The following is a 27,685-nucleotide window of genomic DNA, read 5'->3' on the forward strand; positions in this document are numbered from 1 at the left end:
ACATGCATATTGGCAGATGTCAAACAAGAATAAATGCACACATGTAATGTATATACAATGGTTGTACTGAAAATAATGCCTGTTTGCCATTTTCTCCCAAACTATTCATGTGATACTTTTACACCACCAGACAGAGCAACATGTCTGACCTAATTTCTGTATTTCTAGGTGTGGACCATAGATATGAAGTAGAAACAAAGAGCAGCCATTGAGTTCTGAAACAAAGAAGGATGTACTGCTGCTGAAATCCACAAAAGGTTCAGAAATTGTGCATGGCGAGGCGATAATTGATGGGAGCAATGTGTCAAACTGGGTGAACAAGTGTAGAGAAGGTGAAACTGGTGCTGAAGAAAAACCATGTAGTGGAGGACCATCGACAAGCAGTCACCATGGAAAACCAAAAGGGGGTGGACAACATGATTCTTGCAGACCAGTGTATAACAGTCCAAGAAACTGTTGGGGAACTTAACTGTGGTCACCATGCTCTCACACAGATTATCTACAATTACAGACACAGGGAAGTGTGTGCCACTTGAGTTCTTCAACAGTTATGAGCTGATAATGTGTGTTTGGAACTGTCGGCAGCATTTGAAGCCCATAAAGAAACCTTTTTTGAGAATGTCTGCACTGGTGATGAGACCTGGGTATACCTGTCACAGGGTCCTGAACAAATGGGATGGTCAGTGGTGCTACATCTGTCTTACTTCCCCAACCTGACATGATCAGACTTTCAGATGAAGAAAAGCCTTCAGGCACAGTGTTTCAATGATACAGGCGAAGTAGAAAAAGCTGTCCGATGCTGAACCTGAGACAGCCCAAAAGAATTCTTCCAAATTGTACTTGACAAGTGGGTTCAAAGGTGGCATACCACTGCTGTAAACTATTTTGAATAGTGCCATGTTATAGACAGAGTTACTTTATATATGTGAATTTCCCCTTGGGATTAATAAAGTATCTATCTGTCTGTCTGTCTATCCATATGTACAGTATGTAGTTGCACATGTCTCATGTTGTTAATAAAGGAGTTATGACCTGAGTAGCATTACTTTCATTACAACCTTCACATGATCAGACAGGAATGATTGCACACATATATAAAAATTTGGTGGCTATGACCTGACAAAGACTTCTACACAGTGCTGCTTCCCAGTTCAACACAAATGCCAGTCACTGGCTAAAAACAGTTGGCACAAAGTTGTAAGCTGCTCATGGGTAAATAGATATCTTGCCTGTAGTACTTGCACTTACACATCACAGGCTAAATTGACTGTATAAATGATAGAAAAATCGGGGTTTACATAAAATGGAAGCATAAAACAGGAATATTTTATTTAATAAAAAAAGAAAAAAATAATTTACTAAAATGAAGTTATAAGTTTTAATATATTCTTGTCTATCATGGTGCCAGAGATGCATTGCATGTTGCTTGGACATGCAAGTAAGAATTTCACTGTACTTTGACACTACAACAAATGTATATGCTAACACACAGAATGTTTACCCACAACCCCTCTTTGAATCTCATGTGCCAGCCATTTAACCCATCTGTCCAAAAACCTTTACCCTAGAGGCCTGGCCCTTGGAGGAGTTCTTTGAAGCAGGGTCCCTGGATGTGCAGTCATGTTGAGAAGAACAGCAGTTGCTTTCATTCAGAGCAACTAGAGCTGCTGTTCATGGCCAGACAGAAGCAGACAGAAGCACAGGAAGTTGGGTCCTGCACAAATCATTGCTCCTCCAAAGACACATTCATTACATCTTCTAAAATCTGCATGCTTAAATTACCTACCCTTGCTAACAACCCCAAGCTGGATTAAATATAAAACGGGATCTATGGGGCACTTTAGGACAACACTGTAACAGTGGTGGGTTTATGAGTTGAGAGCCTTTGTGAAGACACGTATATTGTAAACTGGATAGAACACTGAGATTTCATTAGAGACCATCATTGTTTTCCTCTTCAAATACCAGGTGTCCCTTATTTTGTATAGCCAGTTGAATTCTCGTAGGCAGAGAAAACTCAAAACCTTTCATTTAATGAAGAAAATTACTTGCTATTTTGCAAGATTTAAGACTCCTTCCTGTTGCCCAAACACAGCACTTCAGTATTCATTTGAAGTTCTGACTTGAGCTCAATGAGGCTAGCAAACAGCAGATGGGAGAAAAATCGAGGATGTTTAAGAAATGTACACATCTATCCTGGCTCTGTGTAACAGAAATCCAGGTATTAACGCCAGCAGCACACTGAATTGTTTCATCAGTTTACAGCATCCCTCTCATTCAGATCATATTTCTGTCCACACAGCTGGATTGATATGCTGCTACTGTAGCATGACAAAAGCCACTTGTAGCACATGATAGACCACTCATGCAAAATGTACTGAAATTGCTTGGGCTTGATGAAGCAATGTTTCTTATACAAAGAGCCTTTCTCAAAGCAATATTCACGGTCCCCACACTCTTTGGTTTAATGGGTATACTGTATACTCTATGACACATTTGACCAATAGCAAAAAGATACTGCAAAAATGCATTTAGTGTTAGTTGGTAAACAGAATCCAACTGTCTATTTTGCATAAACGGAGCATATTCTGGCAGCCCAGTGATTATCACAGGTGTCACTCAGCTCCAGAGTCTTTCTTTAGCATTCCAGCAGGCACAATGTATGCGTGGACTTTACACAATTATCCTATTTCAGTATGGGTTTTTCTTTGAGTACAACTATGTTCCTATTTTTGGTATTTTAATTGTACAGCTTAAACTGTCCCCTTACAAACAAGTGAGGGTGTGCAGACAATAGACACAAACATGCAATAACCTAAATAATCAAAGACCAATAATGAAATAAACATAGCTATAATTTTTATTTATTCATACAGTATACAGTGCATCCGGAAAGTATTCCCCATGCATCACTTTTTCCACATTTTGTAAAGTTACAGCCTTATTCCAAAATGGATTAATTCCATTTTTTTCCTCAGAATTCTACACACAACACCCCATAATAACGTGAAAAAAGTTTACTTGAGGTTTTTGCAAATTTATTAAAAATAAAAAAACTGAGAAATCACATGTACATAAGTATTCACAGCCTTTGCTCAATACTTTGTCGATGCACCTTTGGCAGCAATTACAGCCTCAAGTCTTTTTGAATATGATGCCACAAGCTTGGCACACCTATCCTTGGCCAGTTTCGCCCATTCCTCTTTGCAGCACCTCTCAAGCTCCATCAGGTTGGATGGGAAGCGTCGGTGCACAGCCATTTTAAGATCTCTCCGGAGATGTTCAATCGGATTCAAGTCTGGGCTCTGGCTGGGCCACTCAAGGACATTCACAGAGTTGTCCTGAAGCCACTCCTTTGATATCTTGGCTGTGTGCTTAGGGTCGTCATCCTGCTGAAAGATGAACCGTCGCCCCAGTCTGAGGTCAAGAGCGCTCTGGAGCAGGTTTTCATCCAGGATGTCTCTGTACTTTGCTGCAGTCATCTTTCCCTTTATCCTGACTAGTCTCCCAGTTCCTGCCGCAGAAAAACATCACCACAGCATGATGCTGCTGCCACCACCATGCTTCACTGTAGGGATGGTATTGGCCTGGTGATGAGCGGTGCCTGGTTTCCTCCAAACGTGACGCCTGGCATTCACACCAAAGAGTTCAATCTTTGTTTCATCAGACCAGAAAATTTTGTTTCTCATGGTCTGAGAGTCCTTCAGGTGCCTTTTGGCAAACTTCAGGCGGGCTGCCATGTGCCTTTTACTAAGGAGTGGCTTCCGTCTGGCCACTGTACCATACAGACCTGATTGGTGGATTGCTGCAGAGATGGTTGTCCTTCTGGAAGATTCTCCTCTCTCCACAGAGGACCTCTGGAGCTCTGACCGAGTGACCATCGGATTCTTGGTCACCTCCCTGACTAAGGCCCTTCTCCCCGAATCGCTCAATTTAGATGGCCGGCCATCTCTAGAAAGAGTCCTGGTGGTTTCGAACTTCTTCCACTTACGGATGATGGAGGCCACTGTGCTCATTGGGACCTTTAAAGCAGCAGAAAGTTTTCTGTAACTTTCCCCAGATTTGTGCGTCGAGACAATCCTGTATTGGAGGTCTACAGACAATTCCTTTGACTTCATGCTTGGTTTGTGCTCTGACATGAACTGTCAACTGTGGGACCTTATATAGACAGTTGTGTGCCTTTCCAAATCATGTCCAATCAACTGAATTTACCACAGGTGGACTCCAATTAAGCTGCAGAAACATCTCAAGGATGATCAGGGGAAACAGGATGCACCTGAGCTCAATTTTGAGCTTCATGGCAAAGGCTGTGAATACTTATGTACATGTGCTGTCTCAGTTTTTTTATTTTTAATAAATTTGCAAAAACCTCAAGTAAACATTTTTCACCTTGTCATTATGGGGTGTTGTGTGTAGAATTCTGAGGAAAAAAATGAATGTAATCTATTTTGGAATAAGGCTGTAACATAACAAAATGTGGAAAAAGTGATGCGCTGTGAATACTTTCCGGATGCACTGTATTTAAGAGGAAGCATAAAATAATTTTTAAGATGCTGGAAAATCAAGTAACTCTCCTCCATAATTATGGAGGACAAATCTTTCACAGAAAAAGTAAATGCAAGCAACACTTATCATGTCTGCTGAAAAAGAGAATAAAAGAATTTATTGGGTTGCTGGGGGTTAGTAAGTGGAAGATAGTGGAGCACAACAGGAAAATACAGAATCAGATGATGCAGTAAACCTGTAGAACAAAGTGCTTCCTGAAGCACGACACAAAATCAAAAGAACACCAAATGCCTTGGGGTCAACAGCACGTCCACCATTTCACTTTCCACCCTTGGGGGCTCAAATACATTTCTTTCTAACTTTTCATTTTTTATGGGTCTATGTGGCTTCACTGCACTACATTTGCTTATCCTAAACTTGTAGGGATGCTGATTGCATGGTGCCCTTTCCTGCTTTATTATTATTTTCTGTAAAGAGTCCTGTGAATGCAAGCCCTGTGGAAACTACCATATTATCTGTCCTGATTTATTGTTATATTTTCTTAATCTTATGTCATTATACTTCAAGAGACAGCAATGCTGAACAATAATTTCGTTTCATTTTCATTTTTGATACCCATGGTTATTCTCCTGGTTTAACCTGGAGAAATGCTTTCTGAATATATGTTTGCATAAAACTTAAGTTATCTTCTGTTTCCCATGACACTAATGATTTCTGATCCACATAAATGGATCTTTGACTGTGGCACAAATCACAGCTGGATAAAAAAAATAAGACACACAACACACTGCCTATCCAACCCATTTCTGTCTGTTGGAAGTATGGACAAATCTAACTGCAAACCTGCAATGCGATAGGGAACTATACTCAAAGACGTTTATGCTGTTTTCATTGTAGATGCCAAGACAAGCACAACTTGTATAGAAAAACTGATATTTCCTGCTACAAGTATAAATACTCTGGCATAGCCAGAAACGAAGAGTGAAAAGCCCAACACAGTTCAAACTCTGCAACATTATTAGGTAAGAAAAAACTAGCTCAGTCAGACCAGCATGAATGAAGCTAGCTTAAGTAAATCCATTCATATATGAGTCAAGAGACAATGACCACCTCATCCAGTCTGTGCTGACTGGCAGACCAATTCCTATCACTCAAGGGATAATAACAGCATTAGCATTCCCTGTTTAAGAATGGGTGGGTGCTGATCCAGAGTGTCGCCCTTCAGGTTCTTCTCAGGTATGCGATACCACCATGGGTTGAGTGGGGGGACTGCTACTAACTGTCTTGTCTTTTTCTTCTTGCATAGTGTAAAGAAACTGCCCAGTGAAGCCAAATGACTCCCACTTCTGGGCCCTGGGCTATAAAGTCACAACCGCCCAGAAGGAGGTGTCACTTCTTTCCAGAGTGATCATAGCAAAGGAGCTTCACAACCTTTAGATGGCAGAAGAAACAGCCATAATTATACCAGCCACATTATTCTGATGGCCACAGTTTTTGTCTCCTTTTTAGGCGTTTTTTTGTTAAGACTGTTAAGTAAAAAGGGATGGCCGTGTTGGTGCCCCAAAATGTATTTTTGTTTGAACCTGTCATTGCCTTGGACAACCAAAAAGGATATGCTCAGCCAGTCTAAACTATACTATTAATAAGGAGTACTCTGTCAGCCTCTCTATACTGATGCTGAGAAGAATCAATTCAGCCAATTTTCTTATATCAGTAGAGACAGGATTATCACTCTCAGCCTCCAATTTACGGCAAAAGAAAAGGGACAGGCTTAAACTGTATGAACCATGCTGCTATTGTCGAAGCATCAGCTCTATTAGTCTTCTTACACTGGTAGTGATTTGGATTAGTTCTGCATAGTCCCCTTCTATGAGTAGTGACACAGATCCTCTCTGCCACGTTCAACATATTGCTTAATAGAACTCTTTCAGCCTGCCTCCCTATACTAGTACATTTATAGAATGAGCTCTGGCAGTCGAGCATGCTGCTAATGTGGACAATTGGCAGCCAGTTTGAACCATATTGACATTGTAGTAGAATCATCCTCACCAGTGTCCATATATTGATGGTCATAGGAATCAGTTCAGCCAATACAGCCATTCTAGTATTAACAGGGATTGTCCTCACAGACTCTCCCCACATACAGTGCTATGTAAAGGTTTTGGCACCCCTGATAAAAATCACTGTATCAATTTATAACTCGATAAGCTGAAAAGGTAGCAACTTCATTTCAATATATTGTATACCTTATGGAAATAACAACATTTCAGTAGTGAAATATTTTTTATTGGACCAACAGAACCAGTTTAATGTGCATTTAAACAAAAATAGGCAGGTACATAAACTTGGGCGCCCCAAAGGAATAATCCCATCAATATTTGGTAGAGCCTACTTTTGCTGAAATAACAGCACGTAGACACCTCCTATAACCACTGACAAGTCCCTGAATTCTGGCTGGTGGTATTTTGGACCATTCTTCCATACAAAATGCCTTCAGTTCAGTCAGATTTGATGGCTTCCAAGCGTGGACAGCCTGCTTCAAATCAATCTATACATTTTCAATGATGTTTAGGTCTGAGGACTGAGATGGTCATTCTAGAACATTGTACTTGTGTCTCTGCATGAATTCTTTGGTAGATTTTTAACAGTGATTTGGAGCATTGTTGTGCTGAAACATCCTGCCCCAGCGTGATTTCAACTTTCTGACTGACTCTTGAACATTCTTGTCAAGTATCTGCTGATACTGGCAGGAATTCATGAGGCCCTCATCTATAACAAGGTTTCCAGTACCTGTACTAGCCACACAGCCCCACAACCTGATGGACCCTCCACCAAATTTTACAGTAGGCAGCAAGTTCTTCTCCTGAAATGCTGTGTGTTTTTTTTTTGCCATGCATAGCGCTTCTGGAAATAACTTTACCTTCGTCTCACCTGTCCACAGTATTTTTTTCCAAAATGTTTCTGGCTTGTCCAGATGTGCTTTTGCACACCTCATGCACTTTTCTTGTGGTGAGTACTGAGAAAAGGCATTTTGCATGTCACCCTGCCACAGAGCTGTTCCCGGTGCAAAGTGCACTGGATTGTGGAACAATGTACATGGCACCATCAGCAACTAGATGTTCTTGTAGCTCTCTGGAGGTGATCTGTGCCTTTCAGATATTTTTCTTGGCCTACCACATCTTTCCTTCACAAGGACTGTTCTTGCGGCCTTCCATTTCCTAACTACATTTCTGACTGTGGAGACAAACAGTCCAAACATTAGTGATAATTTTTTGTACTCTTCTCCTAATTTGTAACAACGAATTATCTTAGTTTTTAGGTCAGTAGAGAGTTCTTTAGAGGTTCCCATGTTGCCACTCTGTAAGAGAGAACCACGGACAAGCACAACTAGCATATACCTATGCTAAATAACCATTTTCATGATTGGTTGCATCTGTCTTTGTAGTTTAAGGACTAATGAGCTAATCAAAGCTATTTTGTGCTGCAGCCTGTCAGCATTAAATGACTACAGGTCTTCCTATTGATATAATTAAAAGGGTGCCCAAACTTTTGCACATCCCATTTTTTTTACAATTTATTTTATTTCATACAACTCAATAATGCTGCACTGAGAATTTTGGTCTGATAAACAGCCCCTTATCTACATTTCTCTAGTACAAAAATGACATATTGCTGTGATCTTCTCTTATGCAGACAGAGCAAATTATCATGCAACCTCAGAGGTATGCCCAAACTTTTACACAGCAGTGTGCATCATTATGAAATATGAAACTAGCTGAGCTTATTCAGTTTGTATGATGATTCAGGCAGAATCAATGCTTTGTTTTGTTTAGTTTTTTTTTTAATTTTTAACTTGAACAAGTGAATAAGCCCTAAATGCACATATGGGTCTATGGGTGGAGCAGGTAGCCTGACTGAGCTAATCATAGCAGATGCCTTTGGTTCATGGTTCCATGCAAGTAACAGAAATCCCTGAGGATCTCCCAGCTGGCAGGCCGGCTGCTAGGGATTCTTTCCACGTCAACTTCTGCACTGGATGATTGAAAGCTTGATGTGTGTTATGTTCTGACTAGACTAGACTAGTGCTTTGAGTGCTGATGCCCCACTTTACATTTACACTTCATATAACCAAGACATACCCAAATGTCTTTAAAATGAGCTACATAGTTCCTGAAAAAAAAGGAAATTCAGAAGCAAATTTAGTAAGGACTTACTGGCAGCTAGAATGAGGTCTCGATTGAGTTTGTACGTCATCAGCGGCTCTGACAGACTCCTGAAATTACAATGCAAAGCAGAGCAGGTGAGTGGAAGCTGAGCAGCATGGGGCATTCTCCACCAGAACACTCTCCCCACCACAGTCTTTTTATTTTCTCTTTATTGAAGGTTTCTAGTTTTTACAAGAACCAGAAACCAAACGTATAAAACTAACACTTAAAACCACTTAGTGCAAATAAAAAAGATTAAGAAGGTTCTTGCAGAGTACTGCAAGGGAATCCTCGCTGAACAAGAGCCAGTGACAGGAGGATGCTGTCCAGCCAAGGAGCAATGAAACTCACCGCAAGTAAAACTTCATTGAGCTTGTAATGGTATTCACATCCCAGTCCCCACTTTGAAGGTCAACATCTCCTGGGCACTTTGGGTCTGTGGAGAAAGCACCGCATTAGTTTGCAAAACTCAACCTGGAGCAGGGTGTGATCAAAACTCACTATCTTGCCCATACTCCTGTTCTATCCTAGCATTCTCTTTTCTCTGCTTTTTCCATCTCTCATGGCTGTGTCCCTTTCCTGCCTTTATGCCTCGTACTCTAACTATGCTCTTACTTGGTGCTGCACAGTAATGTGCATCTTGGGCAATGAGTCATGATGATGAATTTGACCATTAGATTATTATGATTTATTTTTCATCTCGCCACCTATTTAGTGTTTTACTGCTATGATTTATTCTCACCTGGCGCATATTTGTGCTATCCTGTCCTAGTCTTCCCTTTTCCATCCCCTGACTTTGCTCCCTCCATTCCAGTCACCACAGCACACAAATTCACTACAGTCTCAGTGTAGCAAGAGGCCTGCCAGAGATGGCTGCTTAAAACATAATGTCACACAGGCCGCACACAGAGTGTTTCTCTGAGGTATGAAAGCCTGCGGCTCCTTAATCTTTTAAGCCAGAGTAATCCGAGAGTGGAGGTTGCTGCCTGCTGCACCATCACATATTGCTCCTGTCTGTACTTTAACTTGTAGCTGTTATTGTGCACTGCAGAGAGTGAAAATAAAGAAAGCCTGCACATTATGGGGTGCATAACACAGATTTGCAAACCTAGAGAAACTGGCATTGTAATGCATTGTGTCTTACAGAGGTGACCAGCAAATAAAGTTTTTACTTCAACAAGCAGATTGAAACTACAAACTGAAAGGAAAATGTTCTACACCAACCTGTGGCTGCCAGGTGGTTTGGAACATTTAGTGACTGATTAAAAATAAAATACAAGTACTAATGTAAAGCGGATTTCAGACGTTTGGTTTTCTGAGTAAATAATGAAGAAAGGTGCAAAATATCTCTACGGGCATTCAACAGCAGCTGTTCATAAATACATCCAAAGAAAACACTTTTTATTTTGACATTGAAAAGAAGAATTCTACCTCTAGGCAGTCCTGCAGGTTAAGAACAAGTCAGAGTTAAAGTAGATGCTGAAGACAGCCATCAGAGTGTCTAGACACAGAGCAAAGCAACCAGGCCTTAACCTTCACAGTCACCAAGTCCAGGAATAAACTCAATTGGCCTTGAGAAGGGGCCTAACATTAGAGACAAAAGTACCTGGGCCTTAAACCCAGTCACCAAGTGCAAGAGCAGAGGGACCAAATCTCTAGTAGGATCACATTATTAGGGAGTCAAAAACACTGTCACCTGAAGCAAGAGTAAAGTGACCAGGTAGTGATCAGGTCAAGAAGAAAATGATTCTCATGCAGAATCACATGCTTCAGAATGCCATACTTTTGAATATACAAGAATTTCGTAAAACATAGCAAAGCTTTTGTAATGAGAAGTCAAGCAAAATGTCACCTTTTATTGGCTAACTGAACAGATTACACTATGCAAGCACTCGAAGCAGCTAAGGCACCTTCGTCAGGCAAGATCTTTGCATATTGTAATCTGGTTAGTCAAAACAATAAAAGGTGACATTTTGCTTGACTTCTGATTGCATCCAGAATGGCTAACACAGTACAACAAAATACTACTAAAAGCTTTTGTAGAAACTCTAGTACTAGGGTGTTGTACCTTGTTGGCCATTATGAATGTAGAGAAAAGCCAAGCAAAATGACACCTTTTATTGGCTAACTAAAAAGATTACAATATGCAAGCTTTCGTGGCAACTCAGGCCCCTTAAAAATGTTTTGGTGCTATTGCCTGATTTTTTACATGCATGGATTTTCTTAAACCTGCTTAATGCAATAAAGATTTATGGGGTATCAGGCACATCAGGTACAACCGAAGAATGTACTTTAAGTGCTATAGAGGACAGATGGGTATCCCAGCTGGACGAGAGAAAGACTTCCTGCTTGGCTGGAAGGATATAAGGTAAGGATCAGTAGAAGCTGGAAGCCAGGAGCAATTCCATCCTGCATACAAAAGATGGCAGTGTTCCTCTCAACAACAACAACAACAACTATTTCAGGTGTCCTCATTCATGCTCTCAATAACAAACAAAGTAGATCCATTTACTATAGGCCTTCAAAACAGAAGCAGGAAGATGAAGTATGAACCAAAAAGGATTGCCTCTTCTAGATATCCCACCAACTTTACACTTTGCAATTTCGAAATTTCATTACTTAATAGACTTCAAAATATACATAACATTCTCAGAACAGTTGAACCTAGTCAGAAGTACAGGGCACAAGACACGTAATAGTTTACTGCAAGGACAGCAGAATATGAGAAAAAACATACCGACACTGGACTGATAACAACTATGGTAGCCACGAGATGCAGAAGGGTGTGTTATAAGATACGTGAGATCGGCTTTACCATTTAATGAATTTTGTTGAAAAATGTGCTGCACCTTAAGCTTATTAAAGAAAAAAATACATAAGCAAATTGTCTATCAACACTGTACATATCCGGAAATGTGATATTTTTAATTATTTGAAATATTCAAAAAATGAATCAGTCAATCTAGAAATGAGGTGAATTGGCTTTATGAAGGATCAGCAGGTTCAGAGGTAAAGTGGCCAGGAATATTACACACAAACCAGGGCTAGAGTAAAGTGGGTAAACTTTAAAAACAGTCACCTGGTGCAGAAGTACAGTGCCTCCTCCGTCTTAAAGAGCTTAAGCAGGTCTGAGAGAAATGTAACTAGTCTATTTCTGTCCAGTGCATTATGTTCACAAAAAACAGGACAGCTTTCATTCCGCACTGCTTTGTGGCTGCTAGTAGCTGACTGATCCAAGAATCTCCTCCAGGCTTCCATGACATCTTACAGCATGGTCCTTATTGTCAGCTTCTGACACTTTCACTTTGTGAACACCTGGATTTGGTCTGTACCACATGTTCAATGTTATAGACAAAAGTTAATTTAACATGTCAGATTAGGGCATGTCTTCTAGAGTAGCTATGGCTTTTTTTGTATGTGGATGATTGTTAGTAGAAGAACTTGAGCAGAACATTCCTGGATTTGTATCCACTATTAACAATGGAGCTTTCCTTATGAACTTCATTTTTATCCCACAATCACTAGATGACGATAGTAGAGCTACACTCAACTATTATAAGAATCTTCTTCTAGTAGCTCAGCATCAAGTATTCTGTGTTTATATTTCACATGCTTCTGGCCTACATGTTACACTCATCTTATAAAATGAAATTTATATTGTAGGCAAGCACTTATCAGAGTCTGAAAACTGTTTTGGATTATTAGGATTATTATTAATTATTTTCATTCCCTCCACAGTAATGCATTATTAGTCCTTCTTATGTTGATGTCATGTATAAACTTGGGTAGCTTGCTCACCTCTATATCAGGAGATTCTAATAGAAATAGAATAGTAGGCACCACTAACAGCCTTAGCCCAGGTCATGCGATTTTCCCTTATCTGAATTATGTCTCCTTTTCATTAATCTGCTCACATTTCAATTACGTATGCTGCCACAGATTCCATTGTTTTCCAGTCTGAGAATAAATCTTTGCTGTGGAACAGTATCAAAGGATTTTCTGAAAGTCTAAGAAATTATGTCATGCTCTATGCTTTTCTTTGCCAATAAGCAATACCCACTTCTTGTTTGCTGGTTTTCAAAATGTACACTGGCCTTTTAATTCTGTTAGCATTACAATACCTATTGTATTTATGCTCATTACACACTGTGTAATTCTTTGTCAACTCTAAAATTGTAATCTGCCTAGAAAAGCAGCAGGACAGGACAGCCTGGTTGCACCGTGTGTAATGCTGCTGCCTCAAAGTTCCTTGGATCCAGATTGTATTTCCAGCCTGTATGGAATCAGTATGTCCTTTGAATGCCCATGTAGGCTTTCTTTGGGAACTCCAGACTCACTCAATCTCCAACATATGTGTTAAATCGTACCAATAAGGGTTACTAAGTGCAAGTCATACATGAGACAGTATTCTGCCCCGGCATAGACGCTGTCTTGTACTCAAAAGTTGCATGATAAACTCGGGCTCTCCATAACCCAGTAACAGACTGACTGGGTTTAGAACATGTGTAAATATGCACGTAGAATTAGCAGACTGACAAACAAAATGAAAAATGATTGACAGGTTTTACCTGTGAAAAACTGTAACAGGCTTGGTATAGGAGATAAGCCTACTTCTAATTCTAGCTTGCTTTAAAAGGGGGTCTTCAAACTGAGTCCTGGAGTACCATTGTGGCCGCTGGATTTCATTCCAACCCAGTTTTTAACCAAAGGCCAATTCCTGCCTTTAATTAAAATTCCTGCTTAAACAAACATCTTTTTCCCCTGTAAAGTCTGTCAATTTAGAAGTAACCAACTGTGTGGGTTTTATTTTTCCAAGAAAATAAGGAACTATGACTCTATATTCCTTGAACTATTATGCGGTACATTTTGCTCTTCTATCTTAAAAAATAACTATGAAGTGTTACTCAACAATAAAGACGACACACATATGTGACGCTGAACCGGATGCTCTAGTGTAGAATATCTGCATCACCATCTACTAAGTGCTAATAACCATTTTACAAAAAATATTCTCCATTTCTTTTCTGAACTCCTTTTTATTTTTTATCAGGATCACCAATCCAGGCAGTGACAAGTCTATGGCAGAAATCATACCTGGACTGGGCAACAGCCCACTGCATAAAGGTGACAACTACTTAAATTTAGATGCAAACAATAGTACAATGATCAAAAGATGAACTAACATGTAGAAAAAGTGATAGAGATACATTTTACTAAAAACTGCCTGCCTGAGTAGGATTAAGAAAATTAAGTCCTTTACTAAGGCCACCTGTTTAATTCAAAATGGAAACTACTTTTAACAAGCAATAGTGGATACCTGAAAAAACCTCTGATGGACTGGAGCCCTTTCATTACAGAATATATAATCAAAATCTAACTCGACTCAAACATTATTTGGGATAAATGGCTTTTACGTTATAGTACTATACATGTACTTTCCAAAGGTGTATTACAGCAATGTAACAGGGGACATCTGGCTGAAAAACAAAAAGAATATACAGCATGGTGCATTGATATGGTACATAAACAGGTACAATTTTAACCAAAAATAATAAAACAGGTTTTATTATTTTGCCCATCAGTTTCTAGAACCCACTCTAGGCTCACCTTTTAAATTCATAGGTACGTCCTCCTTCTACAATGTTTTGCTGAACAGATGCTTAGTTGCTATGCCACTTGTATTATTACATTTTTGTAGCATTATGCACAGGTTAATAACTAATGCTGGGCGGGATGACAGTCCATTTCATGGCACTCTCACGTCTGTATGCATAATCACAAATACTAAGCCAAGAGTTAGCTTAATGTGTAAGTTAAAAGCATAGGTTCAGTGCTTTTGAAGTTTTTTGCAGCATATGATCAATTGCCTAAAACACTGTGTTATTAAGTTTTCATTTCTCATAAATAAATTTGAAAAAATGCTTCTTGGCCAGCAACTTATAATGGAGGTCTATGGGACACCAGAGCAAACATGAAGGAAAAGCCTTAAAACATACTAAATGTTAAACTTCAAAGGGGAGAAACATTCCACTTTCAGAAAATATGCCTATCAGGATTTCTGTACAATGTTTATGACAAAAAACAAACTCTGAAGTAAATAATTTTATCACAAACACAGTCTTTCCTGAGGGAAGGATATGTACATGTTACGTCCTCTGCTCATAGCGACTACTGTAGGTGGAGATTTTATGTAAACAGCAGCCAGTATGAAGGACGCTGCAGTATAAATTGGAAATCCTGATTGCTCTTTTTTAGAATCTGAGTTTAAGTAATCTATATAGACTACTGGTCAAAGTGATACCTTTTTAATCAACATACCTTTACACTGATTTAAAAATATAGCCAAGGCAATTATAGTGTGCACATAATAGCTATTACCCCTGGAAATGGCTGATTTTTAATGCATTATTCACATATGGCTGCAAGGCCCAGTATTCAGCAGCTGTTTCTTCAGTGTCCTAATGGTAAACTCCCTTATTGCAGCCTTAATTAGTCATATTTACTTCCTATTTGGTTAATAGAAAAACCTTTCTAATTGCTCTAGCACCACTGAAACCTGTTATTCTGTTCTCTTGTGTTGCAAGGTACTGACATTAAAAAATACCCAAAACTAAACTGCTTTCTGAAGAAACATGTCACTCTACTGTGTTATTATTATTATTTTTTTTTTTTTGCAGAATGATGGTTAACAGATTGCCAACAGATTGAAGATTTCATACAAATGTGTCTATTACTGTCTTCAGAAAAGACAGCAAACAGAGTCTACCCTAAATAGGCAAGGAAGGAGGTCCCAGATTGACAACTGCATCAATAGACGAAGGGCATCAGAGTTTGTAGTTTGAGAAACAAAAGCCTTACATTTCCTTAGTTGTCTTCTTCACTGAGCACACACTAAATGTCAGTGTCATCTGCAACAGAGAGAAGTGTTTGCCCTCTTCTGTAAAGACAGTAATAGACACCTCTGCATGAAATATTAAATCCTAAGTTTCTTGGCAATCTGTCACATGGAATAGCCTTCGTTCTGCAAAAAATAATAGATTGACATGTTTCTTGAGAAAACTTTCATTTTGGCCATTTTTGAACCCACAACTGAACTTTAGAAATGGCAGTACCTTGCAACACAAATGAACAGGATAACAGGTTTCAGCAGTGCTAATGCAATTAGAAAGGATTCTCTAATAACCAGTTAGAATTAACATGTGACTAATTAAGAATATGCTATGGGAGTATTTGTCGGACAGTGTCTCCCCCCGGCCGATAGAGGGCAGCCCCCTTGGTTTCCATTGGGGCCACAGGTTATAAGCATGGGAGCTCAACCGTGGCCACCGCCATTGGGCGCATGGACCTTTCCAGGGCCTTATTTGTTCACGCTTTTGCCACAACCAGAAGTGTGGGTGGAAGAAGCTTGTTAGGCACCTGGAGTCCATCCAGGTGCCCTACAAAAAGGAGCCGCCTCACTCCATAAGCTGGAGTAGAGTCGGGAGGAGAAGACAAAGCCTGAGGAGGAATGGAGGGAGAAGGACTGGCGGCAAGAAGGTACTGAATGGTATTGGTGTGTTGTGTGGACTGGTATTTTGGGCACGTCAAAGCTGTAAATAAACGTGTGTAGTGTGGCAAATCCTGTCTCCTGCCTGTCTGTGTCCGGGTTAGGGTGGCTGTACGCCCCCTAGTGGCTCACAGAACCTATACCTATTATTGATTTTACTTAAACTCAAACTTGGTTACACCAAACATCAAAATCAAGTACATTCTCTTGTTTATCTGATTTGACCAAATTATCTCAAAATTATACTTAAACAGAAAAATGTAAGTGCTTTACTAGATATACAGACAATATCAGATAAAATCAATAAAAATTTTTTGAAGCTAAATATGCAGATAAAAAGTCTCAACAATAACAGAGTTGTGGTTGCTACACATACAAAAAAATCCTGAATTGAACAGACTTACAGTTACCAAATATTCATAAAATATATCCTAAAATGATCAACTGTTAACTTCAAGTGTAAATATCCAGAAAAATCACAGGGCTGCTGTTAATAAATATACCTCAAAACATATTGACATGAACAGAGAAACTTGACGTGCAAATCAAAAAACATACCTGCCTTGGCTCAAAAACTGCAATGATAGGTTTAATTATAATTCATGCATTGATTACGAATCTAATTAAGAAATTCTTATAGGGTCCATGAATGTTAAATATCCATATTGCTGTGCAGTGAAATCATCACCAAAGTGGAAATATCAAACTACAACCTTTTGAAGACATACCAAGGCCTATGAAAAGCTTAGTATTTAGTTTATACCCAGTTCATAACATTTCCTCAGTGCTATAAGAAAATATAACAATGCATTTCAAATGACATCGTTTGCTGCAAAAAGAGTAATCGAAGGCAATTTCTTGCCAATTTTTAATGAACAAGGATAGATGCAACACCATTGTCTTAGGAAATTTCCCAGGCAAAGCCAAGCAACGCAGCTAGTAAACAATGTAGATGGGCAGCACAGTGTCTCAGAATATGTCCTGTGAAATGAATTCTGCCGCAATGAAACATACATGTCGTTGGATTGTGTTAGGCAAACCGAAGACTCTGGGGAATCCCACAAGCAAACACTTCAGAAGATGCAAACTGCAACCAGTCACTTGACGTTTTGAGGCATTCAAATAAAAAATCATTGCTGCATATAACAAAATCAACAAACAAACTTATTGTAAAGAAAGTTGTTTGTCTGACCTCAATTTCCATTTTAAGTTGAATTTTAGAATATGAAAAAATGCCCTCCATGATTGATGATGGCTGGAAAATTGTCCCTACCAGTAACCCGTGTTATAAAATAGGCTTATCTCCAGGTATATTTCATTTTTCCAGGGGTGATGGCAGCAAGTCCCACTTTCTGCAGGTAAGGTATTCAAGGCATTATTAAACTGCTCAAAAAAATTAAAGGAACACTTTGAAAACACATCAGATCTCAATGGGAAAAAGAAATCCTCCTGGATATCTATACTGATATAGACTGGGTAATGTGTTAGGAACGAAAGGATGCCACATCGTTTGATGGAAATGAAAATGATCAAACTACAGAGCCCTGAATTCAAAGACGCCCCAAAAATCTGAGTGAAAAAATTATGTGGTAGGCTAGTCCATTTTGCCAAAATTTAATTGCAGCAACTCAAAATTGTACGCAGCACTTTGTATGGCCCCTGTGTTCTTGTATACATGCCTGACAACATCGGTGCATGCTTCTAATGAGATGACAGATGGTGTTGTGGGGGATCTCCTCCCAGATCTGGACCAAGGCATCACTGAGCTCCTGGACAGTCTGTGGTGCAACCTGGTGGCATTGGATGGACCAAAACATAATGTCCCAGAGATGTTGGATTTAGGTCAGGAAAGTGTGGTGGCCAGTCAATGGTATCAATTCCTTCATCCTCCAGGAACTGCCTGCATACTCTCACCACATGAGGCCAGGAATTGTCGTGCATCAGGAGCCACTGTACCAGCATAGGGTCTGACAATGGGTCCAAGGATTTCATCCTGATACCTAATGGCAGCCAAGGTGCCTTTGTCAAGCCTGTAGCGGTCTGTGTGACCCTCCATGGATATGCCTCCCCAGACAATCATTAACCCACCACCAAACTGCTCATGCTGAATGATGTTACAGACAGCATAATGTTCTCCATGGCTTCTCCAGACCCTTTCACTTCTGTCACGTGCTCAGGGTGAACCTGCTCTTATCTGTAAAAGCACAGGGCACCAGTGGTGCATCTGCCAATTCTGGTATTCTATGGCGAATGCCAATCGAGGTGCATGCTGCTGGGCAGTGAGCTCAGGGCCCATTAGAGGACATGGGGCCCTTGGGTCACCCTCATGAAGTCTTTCTGGTTGTTTGGTCAGAGACATTCACACCAGTGGCCTGCTGGAGATCATTTTGTAGGGCTCTGGCAGTGCTCATCCTGTTCCTCCTTGCCCAAAGGAGCAGATACTGGTCCTGCTGATGGGTTATGGACCTTCTATGGCCCTCTCCAGCTCTCCTAGAGTAACTGCTTGTCTCCTAGAATCTCCTTCATGCCCTTGAGACTGTGCAGGGAGACACAGCAAACCTTCTGGCAATGACACGTATTGATGTGCCATCCTGGAGAAGTTGGACTACCTGTGCAACCTCTGTAGGGTCCAGGTATCGCCTCATGCTACCAGTAGTGACACTGACTGTAACCAAATGCAAAACTAGTGAAGAAACAGTCAGAAAAGATGAGGAGGGAAAAATGTCAGTGGCCTCCACCTGTTAAACCATTCCTGTTTTGGGGGTCATCTAATTGTTGCCCCTCTAGTGCATCTGTTGTTAATTTCATTAACACCACAGCAGCTGAAACTGATTAACAACCCCCTCTGCTAGTTAACTGACCAGATTAATATCCCATAAGTTTCATTGACTTTATGCTATACTCTGATTAAAAAGTGTTCCTTTAATTCTTTTGAGCAGTATATATATTTTCCACACATGCACCACCATCAACCATTTTTCTTGGGCCTTGCCATAGCTTCAGCCTACACATTTCTCTCCTGCTGCTTCTGTGTTTCCTTTTATCTCCAGTCTGTTTCAGCTCTTCTGTACATTTTGGGTCATCCATCCATTATCCAACCCACCATATCCTAACTACAAGGTCACGGGGGTCTGCTGGAGCCAACACAGGGTGCAAGGCAGGAAACAAAACCCGGGAAGGGCGCCAGCCCACCGCATTGGTCATTCAGATAGGGTTTATCAACAAGGCTAAATGTTTCTTCACCTTCATAGTAGGACATATCAGTGGTACAAAATTACAGCTTATTTGTCTAAATGCCCAGAAAAAAACCATAGTGTGAGCATTCGATGCTCTATCTAGTCACAAGAAAGAGTTACAAGGAACTATGTCCCTAATGTGAAAGGCTGCCACATATGGAATTGGAGAATTAAATGACAAAACAGACAGACTTCATTAAAATGATGGAGTCTCAACAAATAAATTATACTTTTGAAAAAATGAGCGTGCAATCTCAAGCAATGAACCAATACTCAGGGACATTCTTGGCTTCAGAGTGTATGTATTTGATAAATTTTAAAGCTCTGCTGCCCCATAGAGCACCACTGCAACCAGACCTGTTGAATCTGTCAACTGCTTTCTGCACTTCTAATATATATTTAAAAACTCTACTGTGTTTGGTTAACATTTGTAAGCAATTCATAAAAAAAAATGTTGTGCTGCCATAATTTTTAGTAAATGTAAATCTATTAGTAATTCATATTGATTTTCTTTCTTCGTTTTATTTTCATTATGCTCCATTACTGTTTCTCATCTGTTTCATTTAAAACCGACAACCAGCAGTGACAATAATGTGCAAACAACATTGCACCCTAAAGATTATCTGCCTCGTTGTTTGTTTTTAAATGTGTGTATTAGTTAAAGTCTGCTTTATAAATACATCAATTTATTTTTGAAAAGAATCAACACTGAAAAATATTGTCAGGTAAAGTGAAGAAACTATTTCTTCCCAGCCAAATATCATGCAAATCTACCAAATTCCATAAAAACAGATACAACATAACCTATATCACAAGGCTGTTCATATTATTATCAATGTTTAAAAGAAAATCACTCATCACATTCAAAGTAAAATGACAAGACCCTAGAAAGTACCAGGCTCAGGGTAAGATGAACAGACCCTAAACATTTACAAGGCTCACAGCAAACTGACCAGATCTTAAAGTCACTAGACTCAGATTAAAATAATCAGTGGAACACTAACAGAAGGCATTAAAGGGTCATCAGGTTATAAAAAGTCACCAGATTAAGCTAAACAGACCTAAATCATACATCAAAAGCAAGCATATGGTTAGAGAAAACTAATCCAAGCCCTAAATGTGGTGGATTGTTTGTGCCCACTTGATGATGCTCGTGCAGCTGGTAACTGTGTCCTGTTTTTCAGTGCATACAGAGGTGATAAGAGCTGCTTTCAATCTCCATCTAATGGTAGTAACAAGGTGATGGCTGACAGTCAGCTGTCTTCTTGGGAGTGTCACAGTATCAGCTCACTTTCTGGCAGCAGCAGTAAAGCCATTTTAGCAAAAGGATCAGGAAAGGCTCTCACCTAACAGCTGTTTTTCAATACATAGCTAATAACTTTAGGGTCTGTGTCTTTTTCTAAATTAAACTACCTTGAATTGAAATGCTTCCTTGCCATCAACCAACACTGGTATGGAAAGTTAGCATGAGAGAAATGTGTAATCCACATTAACAACAAATACACAGTCCCTATAAAAGTATTCACCCCCTTGGAAATGTTCACATTTTATTATTTTACATTATTGGATTACAGTGAATTTTATGTGGCTTTTTGACACTGATTAATGGAAGATGATTCTTTAATGTGAAAGTTAAAAAGATATCTGCAAAACAAATTTTACAAATAAAAACATAAAATAATTGATCTCCTAAGTATTCAAGTCAGTATTCATGAGCTGCATCTTTGGCAGCAGTTCCTCACTTGAGTCTGTTTACAGAGGTTTCTTTCTATGAGCTCTGCACATCTGGACACTGCTGTTGTTCACCATTCTTCTTTGCAACAGCGCTCCAGCTCTGTCAGGTTGCAAGCTGATCATTAGTGAACATCTTTTTCAAGAACAGACACATATTCTCCATTGGATTGAGATCTGGACTCCGATTCAAGCATTTCAGGAAATTAACATTATTGGTTTTAAACCGCCTATGTGTAGTATGGCACTCTAGTACATTTTTTTTTTATAGTGGCTTTCTCTTGCCACTCTCCCATAAAGTTGAAACTGTGAAGCACCTGGATAACAGTTGTTGTCTGCATAGTCTCTCCAGTATTAGCCACTGTAGCCTGTAATGCATTTAAAGTTCTCATAGGTCACTTGGTGGCCTCCCTAACTCGTTTTCTTCTGGCACTATCCTTCAGTTTATATGCAAAACTATGGCTGAATCATACTCCTTCAATTTCTTAATAATCAATTTACCTAGACACCAAGGGAAATTCAGTGGCTTGGATGTTTTCAAGGATCCATTCCCTGACATGTGCCCTTCAATCACCTTTTCCTGGAGTTGCTTGGAGTATTCTTTTGTCTTCATTGTGTAAGTTAGTTCACCATACAGACTCACTACAAGTTGGCAATTATACTACAGTCATTTGAAACTCCAGACAGGTGATCTGCACTGAACTACTTAAGTGACTTTTAAAATCAATTGGCTGCACTAGTGAAGATTTACGTATGTCGTATTTAAGGGATTTATATTTGTAATTAATTAAAACCAATATGCAGAGATCTGTTTTCACTTTGACATTAAATAGTCTTTAACTGCAGATCAGCATCAATAATGTTCAATTAAATCCACTGTAATCCAATGTTGTATAACATTAAAATGTGAATACGTTTTAAGGACACTATATCTGTCATCAACATGAAGTAAAAGGTACAAGTGACTTTTATGTCGAATTTATGAGAGTCATCTTGCCACTTTTCAGGTAACACTCTCTTACCAAAGAAGGCATTCAGCAATTTCTGTACTTGGATGTTACTGCCAACAGTCCTGTAGACGCCCTCTTGTGTGATTGCTGGAAAAGAAACAAAGGGGAATTACACCTTGAGGGAGACAGATGCACAACATCAGTAAGAAAAGTATAACTCCAGCTTCCAAAAATACACACGAGCAAAAAGCTGTTTAGGATCAGTGACCTCAGATCTCTGCTTCACCGCTGCTCTAACTTGTCAGTCCAAGAAAACTGAGCTACACTACATTTTTGTCTCTAAGCTCTAATTATGATACACAGGAAACTTTTTTACATGCTTCTCGATTCTAAAAGAATGCCTAACTCAGAACAAATACTGCTGGAATTCAAACAAGAATACACAGATTACAAAACTCTTGCCTGAATGGCATAAGGATGGACACTAGTTTGCATACTGGAAGCCTAAATAAATGGCTGCTAATCTTAGAGGACATTGGAAAACATGAAAATACTGAAGATAAGGTCACAGCTTTAAAATGCTTTTATACTGCTGGTTAAATGTCACCCATAATAAAAGCATTAATATTTGAAGGACTGATGAGCATCATTGTACACTGCTAGAGTTTCAAATACACCCCACATTGAAGTGAAAATCATCAGAGGGCACCTAATGCAGATTCATCGATCTATCTATCCATTATCAAATAAGGTCATGGTTACAGAGACTGAGGACAGCAGTATTGGACTCGGTTCAGAAAACAACCCTGAATGGGATGCCAATAAGCAGTAGGGTATAGGTATACGTATATACACCCATACTTACATATACAGTTTAGTTCAGTTTAGTTTAATTCACTGTTAGGCATTGTTTAGCTACAATGCCACTGGCATACCCTCCTCTGAATGTTATCATAAGATAAGGTGACAAAGATGACACCGGCAGATAACTTGACTTGAAGACACACAGGACATCTGCAACTTCACTGGAGAATTCTCAGTTTTAAACACAAGACTCTTAATATTTTGTCTAAAATGCAATCAAGATGATCAGATGATGAACTAGAATTGTACATTGTCATAATGGATACATCTGTTTTACAACTCCTTTGCTTTTGGATTACTTTTTACCAGCATGTTGTCCTTATGACAGCTTTAGTCTGTTTGCTGCTTAAGGCTTCCAAAGCTTTCCGTTTGCTCCTGGTGTGGTGTTTTGCATAATTTATTAAAAACCTATTTGGTTATCTCCCAGAGTTTGGGAGCAACATATTGTTACACCAGGTGTGAGTAATGTAGCATCTGGGCCTGAGGACAAGTTTGGGTTTCTAGTTGCTTTTATTTTCTGATTACTGCATGGTCAGGGAATGACTTTTTGTACTGTTTAAATGCCCAAGAATGCAAATGAGAGTCATTGTTCAGTTATTTTTGAGAGGCTTCTTGGACCTTATTCCACTGCCTATATCAAAATGTGTAGGGCTGAAAAAATACAGAATGATAGAGAACAAAAAAAGGCAGAAGGCAGACTTGCACGAATACAAAAATTAACAATGGACAATCAAACTAGCACACCGACACTGCAACCAAGGTGAGACACACAGCATACCTAAGTATACATAGTAGCCCAGAGAAGCCAGGAACAAACTGTTTTCTAAAGAGCACAAAAGCAAAGCTGCTGAGTGAAAAGTCACATATTAATACAATAAATAGTTTAGGCTAAACAAAAAAGGACCCTAATAATAGAAAAGAGAAGACGTACCAATCCATGATGAGTGGACAGGTTATTTAAGCAGGCAACAGAGACTTTCTATGGCAAGCCCTGTACTCCTTCTAAGACAGCAGCATCATTCAGACAGTAAAAAATGATGGCCATGAACGATTCTATAAAGAATTTATACAGTGATGTCGTACAGCTTCTATAAAGCAGGCAGAGTAATCACACAATGCCTATTAGTGGACAAAGCCACTCCAAATACAGCTTTGAATTGAAATTACAAACTCATTTTCCTCAGATATTGTGAACACACTTTATTCTATTTGCAAAACTGTTCTTACCATAGCCTGCCTCTTGGCCCACATACATAAACAGATAAAATTGTAGAGAGTTAATCACCATGAAATCACTGGAGATGTATTACAAAGTTCTGAGGTGACTTCCAGGAAAGAATGTTTTATTTTGCATGGGCCCACATGTAAAATGATGTGATGTGATTTTAGCTGCTGTGAATTATGGGTGTAATACTACATGGCCTACTCTTCTCAGCTCTACACTAGCATCACTATAAATGAGAGTATGGATACAGAAGGCTGCCAAAATCCTTGACCTCATGTTGCAACAAGGGCAATCCGGCCATATGTCAGAGAGAAAACACTTGCTAAAAACAGAGTGGGACGCCACATTTTAACTGTGCCAGGTCATGACGACCTCCAATCACTATTTCTGTCAGAACACTGACCTGACATCTCAGTAATAAAGCAGACCATGGCAGAGCAGCCAGAGGGAGCAGATGCCGACTTTCTTGGTAAACAGACACTGAACGGTTTTCAGTAGGGGCACATACTGAACTCCACTGCCCTCTCTTGTTTAGCAACTGCTTCACAGATCTCATTTATTTTTCTTTATAAATGGTAGACCCTGCCATAAGTCAGTTTGGGGCCATCCCCTTTAAATTTATCAGCATGCTGCTCCCAGCAGCAACACATCAGGCAGTACGGAGTTCTTAAGCTAAATCAGCCTTTTTGAAACAAGATTTATGTAACTATAGCCAGGGGATTGCAAAGCACATGTGTATGCTGTAGGAGAAAACCTCTAATAACCTCTGCATGACTACCATCTCTCCTGAAGTGGATTACTGGTACCTAAAGACTGGTGTGGGAAGATAAGGTCTTTTTCCTCACTTCTCTAATCTGCAAAAAGACCTCCTCCTAAAAAACAACAAAGTGCCAGTGTAAAAGTTACATTAGGGCAGGGGTGCCCACACTTTTTTGGCTTGTGAGCTACTTTTAAAATGATCAGGTCGAAATGATCTACCTACATTAAAAATGCTATATATATGCACTAAATGCACTAAACCAGAACATATAAAGAAGCAGCATTCATGGTTCCAACACAGCAAGGAGTTGGTGCAATTATGGAATTAAATCATACACAGAAAAAATCAAATTCTCGGCTCACAAGACCAAAAATATAGATAGAGAGGTAGTGTATATGACAGATGAGAAACTTGCAATTCAGTCAGCATTTACAAAAGGGTCTACATTTAAAAAACACAAATATTTACTTTCTTTCTAAAACACCAGCACTATAAATTGACAGTCAGTATAGTCTACAGAAAAAAAACAGCAGTCTATTTTCTTAGAGGATATTCTGGTATGCTGCACACGTTATGTGAAGTTTTGCCCACCTGGTAAAATGGCAGGCTTATTTGCCTATAAAAAAGACTGCTTGCAAAAGGATGAACTGTACATCCTCATGCCAACCGTTCTACACCAATTTAAATTGATTTTCCAGAACAAGGTGACAACTGAATACAATAAAATATTTAGCAAGGAGCTATGCCATAACAGATGTATGTCAAAATATGAATTTAACAAGAACACCCTACATACACTTGCTAGTGTCCCAAATCCTAATGTTTTAAAAAGGTACCATCTATTACTACAGTATAAACTTGAATAAGAATGAGCCCCCCTCTCTTTCAGCTGAACGAAATTTCAGAGCTCTTCTCTTGTCCTATTAAACTAATTTCAAAGAAGAATTTCCTTCCTTGCATATATTTAGAAACAGGACAGAAAAGACCATTTTTTGCATGAATTACAAAGTAGCAAAAGAAGAACAGTCTCTCTCTGTCTTAAAGTAAATGAAAAAGAAAGAAAATAATTTGTACACCTAAAGCAATTACAAAGAAAACACACATTCCTACAGTAACTGACTGAAGAACTTTGAAAGAAGAACCCGAGTAGTGCTTGAGACCCAGTTCAGGTCCTAGATGGGTAGGCTTCTGTGTAGAGCTTGCGATTGTCCATGTTTTTGCAGGCTTACTCCAGAAATTTTGTTTCTTTAGCAATTCAAACATACAGTATACTATCAAGTTAATTAGCAAATCTAAAGTGGTCCTTTGGCAGTCATTCACAAAATTCATTCTACTTTAATATGTTCTAAGAATGCAATAATTCAACTAAAAATTGTTCAGCATTCACATATGTCTTATCTATAATTGTCTAAAATGCACCCAGTGCAAGATTCAACGTGTGAGCAATGTCATCAAGTGCTCAAGTTGCTTAATCATGTGTATTGGAAATGTTGTACACTCAAACCATTATGAGCAAAGTTTTGTATCTATTTGATAGCCTTGAAATTAAATTGCCCTAGTGCTTTAACAGCAGTATATGGAGTAATACCAGATGGGATAAAAGTCTACTATGAAAAATCTGTTGTGATATCCTATCCCATACCACTGGCACAACTATCTATTTAGCCATTCTAGAAGAAGCCTAATTCACATTCTAATACCCTGTAGGAAAGTGATGCTCTATATAATCTCAGACTGGGGAAAAAAAATTACAATTTCTATATGAGGATATGTTCAGAATATTTTCAGAATTTTGTCAAGGCTTCATTAACCTGAGTGTTATGTTTACCTCAGGAAAGAAAAAAATGTATTATGTGTAACAGGAACATGGAAATACTAAACTGTCAGCTTAAATAAAGTAGAAAAGGTATGTCTAGTGTTTGCTATCATATTGATACAGATTTAGTAGTAGTCACCAATGCATAGCCTGATGTTGCTATCTTATTTCTTATATTTTTTTCTGTTGCATGAGCAGGAGAGGGTAGAATAGTTAACGCATTCCCTGTGTTATTGTAGGCTACCACAGCTCACAGCTTAATTACTTAAACATTTAAATGGACACAAACATTGATAGTTGATGCATTGCAAACAGTGCTTAGGTGGTCCTTCAACCACAATTATTTTGCCTTTTTGCCGCACACCTATTGTTGCACTATGTTGAGGCTTCACCAGGCATAGCACAGCAGTTTGATCATATAGTGCCATATGCATGAGTTTCACTTTCTCTGTCAACATCTGATAACCAATTCACATCCTCATTACTATCGTTCAGTTTCGGCAATAGTTGAGTTTCAGTTCACTTTAAAACTGCCTTAACAGCTTTTTGTTTGCCATTGTGTTTTGAGCTGGAGGCTCCTCCCTACTCATAAATATTGATGAATCACCTTTGAGGTGGAAAAGCATCTGGAAATATTCATGAATTTCTGGCATCACGTTATTTCATTCATTAGTTGGCAGGAGAATACAGTCCCAATCATATTTTGTTTTATAAATACATAAATTAAATAATAGACAAATACAATAAAATGATCATTTGTGAACAAGTATACCCTGTGATGGATGGACATGTCACCTAGAATGACCACTGTCTTGCATCTGATGATGCCAACATAAGTCCAACTAG

At 39.1% G+C, this 27,685-nt stretch overlaps 1 protein-coding gene across 2 annotated transcripts in view; it reads right to left on the reverse strand.

Moving 5' to 3' along the window:
• Positions 1-27,685, reverse strand: part of ophn1 (oligophrenin 1) — a 193,240-nt gene that overhangs the window by 43,075 nt on the left and 122,480 nt on the right. For both annotated transcript variants that reach the window (XM_039766355.1, XM_039766356.1), the window contains exons 14-16: positions 22,247-22,321; positions 9,063-9,147; positions 8,721-8,779 (exon numbers count right to left, since the gene is read on the reverse strand). In XM_039766355.1, coding sequence (XP_039622289.1) covers positions 8,721-8,779; positions 9,063-9,147; positions 22,247-22,321 — 219 coding nt within the window. The remainder of the gene's footprint in view (positions 1-8,720; positions 8,780-9,062; positions 9,148-22,246; positions 22,322-27,685) is intronic.

Source organism: Polypterus senegalus, chromosome 10 (genome assembly GCF_016835505.1).
Source record: "Polypterus senegalus isolate Bchr_013 chromosome 10, ASM1683550v1, whole genome shotgun sequence".
Classification (NCBI taxonomy): Eukaryota; Metazoa; Chordata; class Cladistia; order Polypteriformes; family Polypteridae; genus Polypterus; species Polypterus senegalus.